This window comes from Colletotrichum jinshuiense, chromosome 4 (assembly GCF_051148585.1).
Source record: "Colletotrichum jinshuiense chromosome 4, complete sequence".
Classification (NCBI taxonomy): domain Eukaryota; kingdom Fungi; phylum Ascomycota; class Sordariomycetes; order Glomerellales; family Glomerellaceae; genus Colletotrichum; species Colletotrichum jinshuiense.
Window position 1 is genome coordinate 5,525,829 of NC_139311.1, and position 16,724 is coordinate 5,542,552.

The window sequence follows — 16,724 nt, forward strand, 5'->3', positions numbered from 1 at the left end:
TGTACGTGAAACTAAATGGCAGGGTCGTTTGGACATGGCTTTAGCACCGGTGTTTCGTAAAAGTTGAACGACGTTGCCATGCTGACAAACAAACCATTGCAAGCATGCCCATGCGGGCCGAAATTGCACGGAACCAAGACAATGGGTCGGCACATGGGAGCAAAGTACATCTTTTGGAAATCCTCCGCCTTGCGTGTATATGAGCAAGTCGGCATTGTGATTAGTGTTCTGCTAGGTTCAGGTGCCATGTCCAACCCTTGAATGCTCGGCACTGCTATACCCTGGTTCAGACACTGCCCGCGCTGCGTAGACTAGACTTCCTAGCGGTAGTTTCCTGAGTCTGGATGGAAGGCGTCGAGCGACGCTTCCTGAAAACGAAGAATGCAACTGCGCCGGCGATGGCCACGACACCGAGAGTCACCATGGCACCGACAACGCCAGCCACGGCGTTCGACATGCCGCCGCCGCTGTCGGTGTTGGCGCTCGTCGCCTCGTCCTGGTAGGCCGCGCAGAACGACACGAGGCTGGAGCAGGCATTGCACCACTCCTCGACGGTGCTGATGGCGCGCTTCTGCATCTCGCCGACGAACTCGGGCCACGACAGCGTCTCCTGCCCGGTGCCAAAAAGGGGGAACGCCGTGAGCTCGCCGAACGTGCTGTTGCGGAAGAGGAACCGCACGCGGAGGTCGGCGTCCACGTCGGCGGGGAACGCAGTCGCGTCGTCGCTCACGAGCTCGAAGGCCATGGTGGAGGCGTAGTCCGGCAGGCCGTAGAAGTCGTCCGAGATGGTGATGAGGTCGGTGAGGCCGAAGAAGGCGAGGAAGGTGTCGTAGCTGCCTGCGAGGAGGGAGAATTTGAGCTTGCCCTCGGACTCGACCGTCTGGTTGAGCTGCGCGAGGATGGCGGCGGCGAGGGTCTTGGCGTGGATGAAGCGGTCGGGCTGGGAGGCGTTGAAGTTGTAGCCGAACTCGGCGCTGTCGGCCAGCGTCCGCAGCTGCAAAAGCTCCTCCTCGGTGACGTTTCGGGCCAGCGAGGTGCTGTTGTGGATGCGGGCTACGTTGACGAGGTCGAAGATGTCGTAGGCGTTCTTGTAGGTCATGTTCTCGGGCCTGTAGTCGTAGACACTCTCGAGGACGTCGTAGAAGCCGGCGTAGAAGTCCTTGGTCTCCGTCATGCGGGTTTGGAACTCCTTGCTGGCCTCGAAGGACTTGTAGGCGGCGGCGTTGGCGGGGCATCCGTCGTCACCCTTGATCCATACGGTGTCCGGGGAGTTGGAGTTCTCACCGTGTAGAAGGACGTACTGGTAGCCGTTCAGGGGGCTGGCGCTTGTGCTGCCGTTGTTGAGGGTCGAGGTCGCCACCTCGGCGTTGAGGTCCACAAGGGGAGGATACAGACCTTGCAAGAATGCCGTAGCGGTGTTCAGGAGGATTCCCTGGTCCGGGGCACTAGCATAGACTTGTGACGAGACATACTTGTCCTCGGAAACGTTGAGGATTCGGTGAGGAGAGTCCGATTCCAGATAACGACTTCGGTAGTCACTGCCCACTTGGAAGCATTGCTGAGCTCCCAGACTGGTCAAAGACTGGGCTCCATAGTGTTTGGTTGTCCCTGTGATATAAGCTTAGCTTGCAGTTGAAGTGGATGGAAAAGGATGGACGAGCGGCCAACGTACGATCTCCGTGACGGCTGAAGACGACGACACCGTGGACGATTTCAGAGACGGCGGTGCCGGCCAGCCAGCCGACAATAGCTAAGCTCTTGACATACATGATATTGCGGCTCTGTTGAAAGCTCGAAGAGTTACCTACCAAGGCATGACGCGAGATCCGCCGAGCCGCTGATAGGGCTTTATATACATCCCATCAGACATCTGCACGAACCCCGATATCTCTCATAAAGAGGGGTATCGTGCTGCTTTGGATCTTACTCGAAGCGGGGAATGAATTCACTCCAATCCCGTGGAGCGGAGATGCTGGACCTTTCGCGGTACACCGCTGCCAAGCACTTGGCGTACATCGTGACGAATCAAAACATGCGATAAGTGCGGCTGTCGGCGACAATGATCTCTCATACCGGCCAGAGCCGGCGATCCTGACGACTTGAATGGTGTTAACATGCGATGATGGTTGTATTTGTGAACTCTTTTCCAACCAGACCAACGAGAAGGATGAAGGAAACAAGAGGCTCAACTTTTCAGCTTTGGTGTTTATATAAACAAATTTATTACAGACAATTAAGATGGGCCATCTCAATCAATTTTTGCGTTTCGAGGGATGTTGCGTTGCTTTGATCCTCTCTTTTCATTTTCTTTTCGGAATGTTATTTTGAACGCATTCTGTGGTCATGGTTCGATTTGAAGAGGTGTTATAGCTGCCTGGGTAAACATTCAAATTCAAAGTTGACAGACGAGGCTCAGTATGAGATTTCAAACACCATGTCTTAAAATACTGCAAAGCTTTTTGATTGGAAACCACTACTTTGGACTTGAACATGGCTGGGTAGAGCGAGAGACACTTGATCACTGAGGCGTGTGGAATCTGAAGTTGCCGAGGCCGGAGTTCCTCGGCGGTTATCAATAGCATAAATAGTCGAGGATCAAAGCGGGCTTTGACCGGAACTTTAGAAACCGTCGAAGGTGATCGCTTTCTAGTTCCGTATAAGGTTATAAGGGTTTTTCGGTTAGGTTGGCAAGACACCTCAGACAAGTCGCAACCGCAACCGCGCGGGCGGGTCGAACAAGGGAATTTCTCGAAGCCTTTGCAGGTTCTTGTACTTTGAGTTTGCGACACCACTTTGTTTTTCTAGCTTTTGATAGGAAGTATTGCCAGTTGTTTGGGCCAGGCCCAGGCGTTTCATGCTTGAAGGTGGTCGAGTAGAGGGTGAGAAGTCCTGGCCATGTGGTTCAAGTGTCGCGAATGTGTCGTTACTGGTAATACCAAAAACCCCCACCTGGGTAGTTCTGAGGTTTTACATTTATCACATGGCCACAACGTCACTGGCTATAAGCTACGAATGTTGCCGCAACACAAAAGAGGCTTGCTGAAAAATAATCTACTAAATATTTTGGTCTACGAAGATCTCTTCAACGATAGAAACATATGCCAAGAAAGAAGTGAACGATATGTCATATGCCATTCATAACTTTTACTTATAAGTGAGTACAAAGATGGTCAAAAGATGATATAGGGGAGAAGATGTATATAAAACCACACTTAGCTATTACATATCTCGTCTACTTTTATACTGCACCTAAACGAAATTATGAAACCGATGGACGATACTCCAACGGCTAATCTAGCGAAAAGAAGAGTGCAACTTATTTTTTCAGGCCATTGAACTGTAATGGAGCTGAATTCATTTTATACCCAAGCTCTTGCAAATCGGCTGCTTTGTTTTCAAGTTACACTTGTAGGAAGTGCTTCCAAGCGAAGCGCATCAGTGAACAATGTCTATCCATATGTTCAGCTAACAGCGGCATTTGACGGAGATGGTCAAATCAGCCAACTCTGGTGACCCATAACAACATTTCAAGTTTAGACAAGCGCAGAACTTTTGTTGAAAATATCTGCCAGTGAAAGAACGGTTCCTATAGTGCTGCCCGCAAAGTGAACTGGTGGCAAATTGTCCTCGTGGTTGTCGATGTTAAAAAGCACGTCATGACACTAGACCTAAAACAAAAAGGTCAAAACATGGAAGGTTTTGTGAGCAAAGGAAACCCCTTGAGGCTTATATTCAGGAAGTTTGTCAGTGGAGCGCAGAGAGCAAGATGTTACGTCTGCGAGAGTCAAACGAAGCAGGCTCAAAAGATTTGGCATATGTCGCGTCCACCCCTCCCTGGAGAGTGATCTATGAGACGGCGGGTGCGGATATGCGTATCCGCTCCATAGCTTCCAATTTGAATAAGACACACAGGGCAAAGAGGGGAGATATTCTTCTTTTGCGTCGCAGCCTACCAATCCCAGCGTCAAGTAGTATGTAAATACCGGAGGTGCAGATCACTCAGCCAAGTCCTGGGCAGAGCACCGGTGTATTTCAATTTGTCACGAGGCTGGGGTGAGCATGAAGAGGATTGGTCCCTTGCGGGCCGAAAATGGTGGCGTTTCTGCATTCAGCCGGGCGGCAGCCATGCGCGGCGACGTGTTTGTTTGAATCACGCAATAAGGATGGATGCCGAGTACTATCCTTGGGGGTACGGGCAGCGCAGCGAATGCTCGGTTGCAGTTTGATGTCGGTCGGTTCAAGCGTAATGCGCGGTCGGGTTCTTGCTTGACCCCTGTCCTGTCCTGTCCTGTTCTATCCGAGCCTTATTGCTGTCGTCCCATGTACGGAAACAACTTCAATAGACTTTGCTCAGGATTGCTTCCTCTTCAGATTGGTTGTTGGGCGAGACGCGGGATGTTGGTGTAGGAGATGTGCATGGATTGTTCGCCCTTATCTCTGCCTTATCACTTGGTTTTTGGCCACTTGACCAATGCAGGAGCTGAAGTTAAAGTAGATATGGACAGAGAGCTTCCTTCCCGGTGAAGGATGATAAGATCAATGATGGTGTGGGCTGAGGTACACCGGCGTGGGGTGGAATTCCATTGCTGGGGTGGGTCGGCGGCTCCGTTACGGCTGTCGGTCGGGCCGTTCATTGGCCGAGGGATACAAGGCAAGATCTTGGCCTGAGAGGTTGTCGTTGAGGGAATTGGCGAATGGCAAGTTGCGCTGTTGAACATGGCTAGTGTCGCCTGACGGGGTTCGAGGGGACCAAACAAAAAAAGGAATATTCAACGGCGGTGGAGAGAAGGAATGTGGGAGGAGCACCCCAGTGTGCGTCGAATGTCGAAATGGTCCGAACCCGGTCCGGTCTCTCAACCTACGCTGGCTTTGGAGACTCGTCGTTGCGTCACCCAGATTGAGATGCAGCTGCACAGTCATGGATGACTGACAAGGCCGCCGAAGGGACCAGAAAGGCGCGACGCGTTCGGGGGCGAGGGCAACAGTTGACAAATATGTGGGAGGCGTTGGTTTTAAATCAATATTGTAGGCAATGCCGAACTGTGGCCGGTATTGAAGCTGCAAAGTCGTTCTCGAACGTGAGGACCCCACGGGCTAGAAAAATGACGCCATTGCAGGCTCGCGTTAGCTCATCCCAATTGGGGAGATTGACATCCAGGATGGCGACATAGGCGGCGGCCTTAACCTCATGTTCGGTACTCGGTGCGGCGTGAACTCTGGAGAGCAGGCGGGCCTCGATTTTTTTTGCCGCGCCTCGTGGACACGGGACACACGGGGCGGAGGGTACCCGCAAAAAAGGGCGAAAAGTAAAAAAAAATCAATGTAAAGGAAAAAATGACGAATTCGAGATTTGAAGTGTCGTAAGTTTATGCTGATGAAAATTAATTCTACGGCTGGCCGGGGTGGATGCGACGGAGGCTACCACCTAGGTATGCTGGCACCACTGCCCACTGCCCACTGCCCATTGTCCACTGCTGGCAGAAATTCAGAGAAAATTCTTCGTTTCCAGGTTCACTGAATCAGGCAGGACCCAGGGGATGACGAGAGAGAAACTGACAAAGGCGTGTCGGCGATGAGCTAATCTGGGTCTTGGGAAACGGAATGTTGCAAGAAAGGAGGAGCACCTGACCGTTCTCGTGGATCGTCTTAGTAGTTAGCGCTCTAGACCGAGCATGTTGTTAGGTAAGCCCAACTCCAGGCGAGTGAGAGAAAGAGTGAGAGAAGACTTCTTTGATGCCTTCCTTGACTGAGGTGGAAGTGGCACGTTCCCAGCATCTTTGTTTGGATTTGTCCAGGAACTCTGGCGACCGAGCGATCAACAGACCAGCTGGAACCCGGCGTTGGCCCCTCTCCTCCGTAACCCATACGGAATACGTTTGTGTGTACTATCATGTACTCGGTTCGAATTCCCACTCCCCTCACCAGCGATGCAACAGCAGAACTTGAGGTTCAAACGGCCAAGGCAAGTAGGTTCTCATGGTGTCGCCATCTGCCATCTGCCATGGGGCACATGACAGATGACAGATGAGGGACGACACGATGATGGTTGATTTGGGCCTTGCACCATGGCGCTTTTCAACCATCTAGGGTTGTGTAGCGCACTGCACGGCGTGCGTATGGTGGATCGACCAGGCTTGAGGTGCATCGCGGGGAAGCGACGACGAGCCCGGCACTGAATCATGGGCGGGCGGTGGGTGGTTGTACATGTACCTGGCTTGTTGCAGTACATTGGCCCTGTTGCGAGGTAACCGTGCAATGGTGGGTGGACGAAGGAATTGTGTGGTGCATGTACGGATAGTGATGAGTTTATACTACCTAGGTAATTGGGCAGCTGCCAGCGCACCACAGCGCATCACAGCGCATCACAGCGCACCACAAGCGCAATACGCTCATGTAGGTAGGTAGGTAGGTAGGTAGGTAGGTATGCAGACGCAGCAGTGAGGACTGAGGATCGAGTCTAGAAGAGCGGTACGTACCGTATTCTTGCTGCCTTAGTCATCCGTGCTTGCGAGAGAGAGGCGGCGCCAACAGGCACGCACCGTATCGCTTGTCGGACACACACACACGATTGCCTCCCCCGCAAACTAAATCAGTCGGCTATCGGTGACGGTGCAGCGAGACCCGTCCGTTGCCGTCTGCCGCGCCGCCGCGACAACCGTCTACAGGGCGAGGTGCAAGCCCTTTGGTCGGTGTCGCTGCACTCTGACTGGATGCGCAGCCTGTCCGAGTGGGCCAGGAGGACCCCTGGGAACCGCTGGCGCAGGAGTGGGACATCTGGGGGGCCACGGGCCAAGGCGCTCATATTCCCAGCGATAACGCCATTTTCGCCCCAAAGCACCCAAACCGCCTCTTTGGTTCTGGCTCCGCCCACGGATACTCTGCCTCCTGCTACCCAAATGCTACTTGCTGCTGGCTGTGAGTAAGCTGGCCCTGGCTCGTCTCGTCTTCGCTCGCTCGCCATCAGACTAACTATGTCCTGGGACCCCTACACTACAGCCAGACAGACAAGACCACCGAGAAATACCCCGTAAAGTGACTACGCACTTGTCCCTTACCAGCAGGTCCTTCGTCTCCTCCTTCCCGTTACCGCTTTCGAATCAAACGGGGGAATAAGTACCTTCGATCCCTTCCCATCTCTACTCTCGGCCCAACCAGACCGCATCGACCTCCATCACGACACCGACAACCTCAAAGACGAAGACGGCGTACCACCACAAAACCCACCGTCCTTTCTTTCCACCCCCTTTTACCACCTCGTCGTACCAACCTTGTCGTTGCTCTTCTGTTGTATACCCTACCATAGAGCTGCTGCGCTTCATCTCTTGGCTGGCAAACACGTCGCAACCAGGTCTACAAGGATAAAAAAAAGAAGGATCTAGACGACAGGGACAAGGGAAAAAAAGAAGCACGTTTAGAACAAAACCCCCCCGACCGGCGAATCACCAAGGGGCTCAACCTCCTGCCAAAACCTGCTTCGGTTCGAGTCTCAACACAAACGCCCGCGCCAGACTTCGACAAACTGCACTCAAATTGCGTGCCCTTGCGAATTCCACCCCCAAGCACCCCCCCTCGCGAACCAGTCGGACCCCGTTCCTGTAGATCGTCCGGGGCTCCCAGCAGCTGTGGAAGCCGCTCCAAAGATACCCAGATATACGCCAAACCGCTTCCAGGGCTTGGACGTCCGCGAATCTCGTTTCCCCTGGCTCGCACGCCATCGCCAGGTCCTCTCACCTCACCCTCTCCCAAAACCCCCCCGCCGGCCACGACTGTCACTCTAGAGTCACTGTACCACGGGTCTATCCGTGGCCTCTGCCTCTGCCTCTGGGTCCGGCCTCCTGCTCGCTTGTAGGCTGTGTCTCTCGTCCTTCCCCTACACAGGGCACCGCCAACCACGCATCCGTCTCGCCCCGGATGATTTGACACCATTCACCCCCATCTGCTCTGTGCTTTCATTGCTGGCTTGCTGAAACATATTGCGGCCATGGACCTCGCAAGCACGTCAACCGTCCCGGATCCCCGGAGCCTGAACCTTAACCTGGACCTGGACGTCAACCGAAGCCCGTCGTCGCCCAGTCACTGCAATGACGAGCTCGCCTCGCCCTCTGCCTCTTCCGATTACTTCAGAAACACACCGACCTTCACCGCTGTTGCTGCCTCCCCATCTTCTGTTCACCACCACTCCGCCTCCGCCTCCACCGCCAACGATGTAACTTCTGCGCATCATCCATCAAGAGACAACTGCGACAGACGGAGACCCGACGACGGAGAAGTTACCAAGTTCCCCGCGAACATGCCCACGCAACTAGTCGGCCAGACCGTTACCCCCTTCCTACGAGAACACATCCCCGGCATCTATGCCCCTATCGGGAAGCCCGACATCCAAAACGAGAACAACAACTTCAACCAAAACCGGGACCCCAACAGCAAGTTCTGCTACCGTCACCGTCCCGACGCAAAGTGTCGTCGAGCCGCCGACGAGTCCAAGATGGTCTTGATCCAAAGCGTAAGCCCGTCCTGCGTCGAAGCCCACAGGGCTCATCGTCTCCGTGCTGACACGTCTTGCGCACAGGAACTCGATAAGCTCCCCTCCGCCGACCAACAGGCCATCACACATGTCTGGTCCCTCTTCTCGGCCGCTCCTGCCAAGCACCGCGACCTCATGCTTCAGGGCATCATCACCCAGTGCTGCTTCCCCCAGCTATCCACCGTCTCCCGAGAAGTACACGAGCAGCTCAAGATCGACTTCATGGCTGCACTCCCGACCGAGATCTCTTACAAGGTTCTGGGCTACCTCGACACCGTCTCCCTTTGCAAGGCTGCCCAAGTAAGCAGGAGGTGGCGAGACCTCGCCGACGACGACGTCGTTTGGCATCGCATGTGCGAACAGCACATCGACCGCAAGTGCACAAAGTGCGGATTCGGCCTCCCCCTATTGGAGCGAAAGCGGTTGCGGGACTGGAACAAGCAAAAGGAGCTTGCCAGAAGCCAACGCCAAGACGAGCCCGTCGAGCAAGCCGATGAGGCCGAACGAGTAGAAGAACCCGACGATGTCCCGGCAGCGGCGTCGCCCAACGCCAACAAGAAGCGGGAACTGGTTGTCCTCGACGACAGCCGGAAGCGTGTATGCCTCGGCGATATTGGCGAGCCTATGGCGCCCAAGGCCGGATCCGAGCGGGACCGAGACCGTCTGATCCGACCGTGGAAGAGCGTCTACCGCGACCGCTTCAAGGTCGGCTTCAACTGGAAGTACGGCCGGTGCCACATCAAGACCTTCAAGGGTCACGACAATGGTGTAACCTGCCTGCAGTTTGACGACGAGATCCTCGCCACGGGCTCTTACGATGCCAAGATCAAGATCTGGAATATCGTAACAGGGGAGGAGATACGTACCTTGAGCGGCCACACAATGGGCATCCGCACCCTCAAGTTCGTCGGCAACAAGCTATTCAGTGGTAGCTTGGACCACACTGTAAAGGTCTGGAACTGGCAGACTGGTGAGTGTATCAGCACCCTTCGTTGCCACACGGAAGGCGTCATCACTGTCGATTTTGATGGAAAGTTCCTGGCATCGGGGTCCATCGACAAGTCGATCAAGATTTTCAACTTCGACAGCAAGGAGACCTTTTGCCTTCGTGGCCACGACGACTGGGTCAACCATGTGCGACTAGACCCGGGCTCGCAGACTCTTTTCTCTGCCTCGGACGATTGCACCGTGCGACTTTGGGATCTACGAAACAAGACATGCATCAAGACCTTTGAGGGTCACATGGGCCAGGTGCAGCAAATTCTGTTGATGCCGGAGGACTTTGAGCCGGATGAGGAGATGCTCGCGGGCGAAGGCTCCGAGAATGGCTCCGTCACCGCGTCGGTTAACAGCGGCCGCGCCAGCACTCCGTCGGCATATGCCAATGTGGCATCGATTCTCGGCTCCTCCTTCGGCGGAGATTCGGGTTCTCAGGAGGACGACCGAACGGCGTTCGGTAGTGCTTTCGCCTCGGACCCCACCCGGCAGCTGCCACCCCGCTATATGCTCACCGCCGGTCTCGACAACACCGTCAAGGTGTGGAACATCGTTACCGGCAAGTGCCTTCGCACCATGTTTGGACATGTCGAGGGCATCTGGGGCCTGGTCGGTGACACTTTGCGCATCGTCACTGGCGCCAACGATTCGATGGTCAAGGTATGGGAACCAAAGAGCGGCAAGTGCGAGCGCACATTCACTGGCCACTCTGGCCCCGTTACCTGCGTCGGCTTGAGCGACAGCCGCATGGCCAGCGGAAGCGAAGACGGCGAAGTACGCCTGTACAGTTTTGAAGCAGACGGGCCACTCCTGGAGGAGTGCGGCACCCCGGCGTAGGACACGCGATTGGATTTCTTTCAGGGTATTTCTGGCAGGCGTTTGGCGCAATGATTCCCCAATAACGATTTACGAGAGATTGGCATTGTTGCGCGATGGAAGTTTCGTTGCAACTCATCTCTTCTTGTTCAGATTATTTAGAAGTCCTCGGGGACTATATGGGGTGGATCGGAGGAAAACCCGATCACATGGATGGCGTTTAAAGGGGTGTTTTTTTTTGTCCTACCAAAACAAAAATGGGAATAGGATGGGATGAGAAAAGTAGCTGAGCGGTATCCAAAGTACAGGATTTACTATGAGCCCGAAATTAATCTACTCCAGAGTTTACGACTCATAAACATTATCACATGCTTCTGTCTGGCTCGCACGTCTGTCTGTGGTACCGGTAGGTAGTTTCTCAGCCCCTTCACCTAGTACGGCTGCCGCAAATCAGTACTGGGTTCAGGCTGCTTTCTCTTCCCGCCCCGTCCCGTTCATCAGCTGACAAGAGCCATGAGGCGGTGCCTGAGATGCGACCAAGCTATCCGAAATGGGGCATGGTTCTCTCTTGTCCTCCTTTCTGCGTGGCTTCCAGTACGGCGCAAAAGAGTGGGTGAAAGAACGAGTCCAGGACCAGCCTCCGAACCTCGGCAATTTCTGGCGAATGAGTCTGGCCAGTCGGCCGAAGGCCGGAAGTGACCGGTCCCCACAAGCAGACTCCAGATCCCAGGAGTGGGAAAGCGCCTCTCCCCCGCAAAATCACAAGCTCGGCTTGGGGTCGGTAAAGCTGCAAGTGGCTCTGCCGCAGCGTGCCGCGCCTGGGGACGGGTTCACTTCTACGTCACTCCCCCGGGGGGGAAGGATAGTCAGTCACAGGCCGAGAGGCGTTCCATGTCCACCTGGAGGAAAGGAGCACGATATGATGGAACACATGGGCCTGCGACTCTGAATCCAGCACTGATTTGCACACTGCCCCCCTTGGAACAGTACGACGCGACTTTTCAACGGGAGCCAATTGGGCTTTTGGAGAAACCAGAGTGTGCATTTTCGAGGAGTACACGGGCAGAACAGGATCCATGATTTAACGTGTTTCTAGACTACGCTTGCGGTGCCAATAGGCAAAAAAATGCCATGCCAATCACATTCAACCTCCCCTCCCACCCCTCCCCCCCTAGTCCTCCGTTCCGCCGAATCGGGATGGATGGTCAGTCATGTTGTCGCAAGCCGCTACAGACGTCTGAAGAATCGATGGTTTGAGCCACTCAGACATCGGCCCCGTGGTTGCGGCCGTCACTCACATTTCTGCCCTTCTCTTGTGCTACCGCCGCAGCTGCGAGGAAGACGTCGAAGTTTCCATCCACACACGCCCCGGCGCCCGGTCTGCCGATACCCCTGGCCTGGTGGCTGCTGGCGTCTGGCCTCGTTGTGCCGCGGGTGAAAGGGCCCTTCTCCTCATATGCTTTTTTTGCCCTTGACCTGTTCGCTCCTCATGCTTCCAGTATGTCTGCCGCACGCCTTATACGCCTATGCTCGGGATAAACCTTGAGTCATCTGCCTGACCCATTTGCTCGAGGGGTGGCTCGATTCTATTCTGGCTCTGGCTCGTGCCATGACCCCCCCTTCCCACATCCCCCTCCAATACGCCACCTTTATATGGATGATTGCCCGCTATGCCGTGGCTTTCATCATCGGCGCCGAGGATGTTTGCTCTGTAGACCCTGACGACTTGTTCCGAATATTCCTCTTCTTCTATCCCGACTTCCCCCCTCCCTCCGGTCCCATCTTGCGACTTCATGATACTTTTCTGTCTCTGCCTACCGTGAGAAGAACCTACTCTGGGAGAAGACATCAGCATTGTCCTTTGGTTCTTTGTAGACGTTGGCGCAAGCCCCCCATCCCCTCTCTTCCCAAACCACACTTCGACTGCGTGTGCTCGTGCCATCTTGAACCATGGCGTCCAAGGTGAAGCAAGACGGCAAGACGCCGACCTCGGCGGCCACGAACCTCATTGGTATGTACAATCACCGACGACATCATCCAAAGGCTCGTACGCGACTAACATGACCAACAGCCGGAGGTGGTGCCGGTATGATGGAGGCATTGGCGTGTCATCCCCTCGGTAAGTCTGCAGAACCAGCACCCCCCCTTTTGCGTACACCGTCGCATGCACAGCCAATTGACCTTTGGATCCGAACCCGCAGACACGATCAAGGTCCGAATGCAGCTGTCGCGGCGCGCGAGGCAGCCCGGCGCGCCCAAGCGCGGCTTCATCCGCACGGGCGTCGAGATCGTCAAAAAGGAGACGCCGCTGGGTCTGTACAAGGGCCTCGGCGCCGTGCTGACGGGCATCGTGCCCAAGATGGCGATCCGGTTCACGAGCTTCGAGGGGTACAAGCAGGCGCTGGCGGATAAGCAGACGGGCGTCGTCAGCGGCCAGGCGACGTTTATGGGTGAGTGATGGCCTCGAGACCTCCATTTCTGCTGGGCCGCACCGGGGGTTTTCCCTTTTGACTGACCCGTCTTCTTTGCGCGCAAACAGCCGGGCTCGCGGCGGGTGTCACCGAGGCCGTCGCCGTCGTGACGCCGATGGAGGTCATCAAGATCCGCCTCCAGGCGCAGCACCACAGCATGGCGGACCCGCTCGACATCCCAAAGTACCGCAACGCGGCGCACGCGCTCTACACGGTCGTCAAGGAGGAGGGCTTTGGCGCGCTGTACCGCGGCGTGTCGCTGACGGCACTGCGGCAGGGCAGCAACCAGGCCGTGAACTTCACGGCGTACTCGTACTTCAAGGAGGCCCTCAAGGAGTACCAGCCCGAGTTCGCGGGGACAACGCTGCCTGGCTGGCAGACCACCGTCATCGGGCTCGTCAGCGGTGCAATGGGCCCGCTGAGCAACGCGCCGATTGATACTATCAAGACGAGGTTGCAGAAGACGCCGGCCGAGTACGGCACGAGCGCGTGGAGTCGCATAGCCAAGATTTCGAGCGACATGTTCAAGTATGAAGCCCCCCCCCCCCCCCCCCCCCCCCCCCTCCTGCTTCCACCGCGCGCGCGCAATACATCTAGTGGCCGGGTGATGCTGACGTCGAGACAGGCAAGAGGGGTTCCACGCGTTCTACAAGGGCATCACGCCCCGTATTATGCGCGTTGCGCCGGGCCAGGCCGTGACGTTTACCGTCTACGAGTTCCTCAAGGAGAAGCTCGAGAAGAGCAACCTCGCGTTCACAGGAGGCAACTTTGAGGAGTAAGCCATGGAACGAGAAAGGCGAAGGAGTCGTCGAGGATTAAAACAGCTAGTTGTTCTTCAGGTGGCTGTCTGTTGTTGCAAGATACCAGGTTCTAATCTGCGTGCCGCCAAAGGGGGTGGCTTTCGTGTCTCCAAGTATGGACAAGGTCTTGTGGTGGCATCGAGATGTGCAAAAGAACTGTAGATATGCCGAGTATGTGCGCCAGTCATAGACAAGTATGCATTGCGAATCAATTGTTTCTATCATCTGCCCGATCTACAGGCGCAAGTTGCCAACGCCTTGCATGCGATCCACCACAACCCCCCTGCAGGATCCGAAATCATGCCCCGTTTACCTGCCGGGTCTCTTGGGTCGGCTGAATGCCTGCCGTGTCGTCACCTTGGGATGCAGCTCCGTCAGAATCGACTCCTCGGTGATCTCGCTCGGTTCCTCGACCTCAAGCTTCTTGTCCAGTGTCAGGCCCGCCTCGCTGGATGCGATCTCGAGGACAGCACGCTTCATGAGCGGGTACAGCATGCGGTTCTTGATGGACCTGTTACCCGGGGTGACGGGGCAGGTGTAGATGAAAAGCAGGGGGTTGGACTCGGCGCCATTATGAGTGTGGCTGAAGCGGTAGAAGGTAAAGCGCGGCTCGGTAGAGGAGATGGTTTGCGTGAGATCGGAAATGGAGGCGGGGTTCTCGCTGGAGGGGACGAGCTCGACAGACTCCTTCTCGGGGTTGATTTTCTGGTTGCAAAAAGGTTAGGCACAGACCTCGTAGGATAGAGTGCAGAGCATGTACATACCAGCATTACCAACACGCGACTACCGCCGGGCGCCAGCTCTTTCAGGGCTGCTAAGGCGTCCTCGGCAATGGGCATGGCCAGGGTCTTGCTAAGATGGATTTCCCTAGTTCCCGTGCCGGTGCTCGCCTCCTGCTCGGCCTGCTTGACGGCACCTAGACTGCGCTCCTCTTCGGTCAAGGGGGCTTCGAGCTCGTTGTGGGCATCGTGCTTAGCAAAGCCGTTGGCAGACAGCTCCTCAGGCGTCGTGGCGAAGATGGACTCGCGGAAGTGCTCGGAGCCAAGTTTGCGGACGAGGGTCAGGCGGGTGGAGGCGAAGAGCATCTTCTGGCGGACCTTGGTGGAGTCCGGGATGTAGGTCACCGCTGTGAGGTGAGGGGCCGTATCGTGGCGGCGGAGGAGGGCATAGAGCGCTTCATTGGGTTTGAGGTGAGGCTGGAGGGAAGCTAGGCTGTCATCGAAGGTTGCCGAGGGTGAGGCCTTGGGAAGGAACTGGACGGGTTGGAGGGTCTCGGAGTCGATAGTGATGAGGAGGCCGAAGTGGTCGTCGGTAGAGAGGAGGGTGTTGAACTGGGAGACGAGCTCCTCCGAGGCTGCTTGGTGTTAGCTTCGAGATTAGGACGGTGCATCGTAAGAGAGGACGAGCCTGAGATGCCAGACTGCATGCTAGCGGCTTGAGGACCGGTGTGATCTAGGCGATTCCAATTGACTCAAGGATACAGGAAAAGACAAAAGAGGTACATATATATGTGCACCTCTGCCCAGGGCGAATGCGGTGAGGACGGCAGCCTGTTCGAAGCTCGAGATGCGGTGCCGCTACGTCAGCTGTTGGGTGGATTCGAGGATGGAGACAGTGGAGGGGTAGGAGCAGTTGCTGGGACACCGCTGCCCACACTGGCGGGTTTCCGCCAATGATGCATGTTACATAAGCGACTCAAGAGGGGACCCTCTCGCACCCCACAGTCGTCAGCCACAGCATGGCGGCCACAGCATAACAGCCTCACTACCTTAGTCACAATATGCCAGCTTCGTACTCCCAGCGTAAAATACAAGCCCAAACGAGTTTGTGTATCTGTGTATCTGCGTATCTGCGCCGAGGTTATATCCCTTGGTCCTCTGAAGGAAATGGCCCGATGGCGCTTAAGAATAAGGCATTGGGACGGAAAAGTAACGGCTAATATCCAACATGACATGCTCTACCACCAATGAGTCCATACCGCCCAAGCCGCTGCGATGGCAACAGCATACGGCGCAACCGTTAAAGCTGCCTTTATCAAAACTACCCTGCGTAGCTTCTTGCCTGCCTGAGTATGCGCATACCTGTCGTTGACTCGTGGAAACTCCTTTCCCTCGGGCACGTCCTTGCCGAGGAAGTCACAGAGCGGCCCCCATCCATCCTGGCCGACGCGATACACCAAAAGTCTGCCAGGCTCTACGTGAGATTTGACGCGCTCTGAATGCTGGCGATAGACATCGGGAGCTCGGCGATGCAGTTCCTCGAGAGTGCGCGCACCGCCAAAGAAACCACTCACTGTCTTCTGCATCGCAAATCCTGCACGGTTTCCGATGATGGTGAGGACGCCTTTGAGGAGCAGGTCAACCCATGGCCCGAAGAGAGGCCGTAGGACCTCGCTGTCGAAACTCGGAAACCACTTGTCAAAGTCGCGTTCGGTGAGAATGACTTTGGCGTCGGGATATGCGTCGGCCAGCTGCAGCGCCCAAAAGCACGACAGATCCGTCAATGCATCGTACACCCCAAACAGCTCGTCCCAATCCTGTCGATCAAACGGCTTTGGCGGTGGTGATATTCCCTTCGCATTCACTTCCGGCCAAGTAGCAATTGCCGCTCTCTCGAAAAACGCCCAGTGAGTTGGCTTGGTTTGAGAGTTGAGGCCGTGGAAGACATGGTTGAAACCCAACTCAGATAGGGCGGCCGCGAGCGAATTTGTGCCTGTACGAAGCATGCCCACGCACAAAACCTTTGGAGGGCCAAAATTGCGAAGTTTTTCTTCGGGAGTTGCCATGATGTAACTAGTGATGAGATGGGCCAAGTTTTTTCTGATCGATGAAAGGCATTGCCGAAGGCGTTTCCCAGCATGTTAGGTCCGCCTTTTCTTTTTATGGTGTGTGCAAGGCTTTGCCATGTTAGGTCACCCGTTCAGAGCCTCTCCGAAAATGGCCATTTTCTATCAGCACTAAGGATCCAAAGAGGTCGACACAGTAAGCCTGTTTGGCTTGGCATGACTGTCATAACAATCCACCAATGGTTGGCGAGAGCGGGCATGGTTCGTCCTATTAGCACATCTGACAGCTACCGCCGGCTTGCTACGTTATCACCAAGCCGCGAGCCGCATCG

At 55.5% G+C, this 16,724-nt stretch overlaps 5 protein-coding genes across 5 annotated transcripts; 2 read left to right on the top strand and 3 right to left on the bottom strand.

Annotated features, from left to right (window-relative positions):
- Positions 1-286: 286 nt before the first annotated feature.
- On the bottom strand, positions 287-1,769 carry EsH8_IV_001413 (histidine phosphatase superfamily; the record flags this gene model as incomplete). Its single annotated transcript, XM_083266303.1, has 2 exons — positions 287-1,608; positions 1,673-1,769. The coding sequence occupies 2 exons, from the start codon at positions 1,767-1,769 to the stop codon at positions 287-289; spliced, it is 1,419 nt and encodes a 472-aa protein (XP_083125198.1).
- A 6,212-nt stretch (positions 1,770-7,981) lies between these two features.
- Positions 7,982-10,357, top strand: EsH8_IV_001414 (WD40-repeat-containing domain protein; the record flags this gene model as incomplete). Its single annotated transcript, XM_083266304.1, has 2 exons — positions 7,982-8,503; positions 8,570-10,357. 2 exons carry the CDS (start codon positions 7,982-7,984, stop codon positions 10,355-10,357), a joined length of 2,310 nt encoding a protein of 769 aa, XP_083125199.1.
- A 1,929-nt stretch (positions 10,358-12,286) lies between these two features.
- EsH8_IV_001415 (mitochondrial carrier domain-containing protein) lies at positions 12,287-13,586 on the top strand (the record flags this gene model as incomplete). The annotated part of the gene is made up of 5 exons (XM_083266305.1): positions 12,287-12,347; positions 12,408-12,455; positions 12,538-12,786; positions 12,876-13,335; positions 13,433-13,586. The coding sequence occupies 5 exons, from the start codon at positions 12,287-12,289 to the stop codon at positions 13,584-13,586; spliced, it is 972 nt and encodes a 323-aa protein (XP_083125200.1).
- A 330-nt stretch (positions 13,587-13,916) lies between these two features.
- EsH8_IV_001416 (twinfilin TWF1) lies at positions 13,917-15,033 on the bottom strand (the record flags this gene model as incomplete). The annotated part of the gene is made up of 3 exons (XM_083266306.1): positions 13,917-14,312; positions 14,372-14,961; positions 15,015-15,033. The coding sequence occupies 3 exons, from the start codon at positions 15,031-15,033 to the stop codon at positions 13,917-13,919; spliced, it is 1,005 nt and encodes a 334-aa protein (XP_083125201.1).
- Positions 15,034-15,564: 531 nt separating this feature from the next.
- On the bottom strand, positions 15,565-16,392 carry EsH8_IV_001417 (sulfotransferase family protein; the record flags this gene model as incomplete). Its single annotated transcript, XM_083266307.1, has 1 exon — positions 15,565-16,392. The coding sequence occupies one exon, from the start codon at positions 16,390-16,392 to the stop codon at positions 15,565-15,567; it is 828 nt and encodes a 275-aa protein (XP_083125202.1).
- Positions 16,393-16,724: the final 332 nt, after the last annotated feature.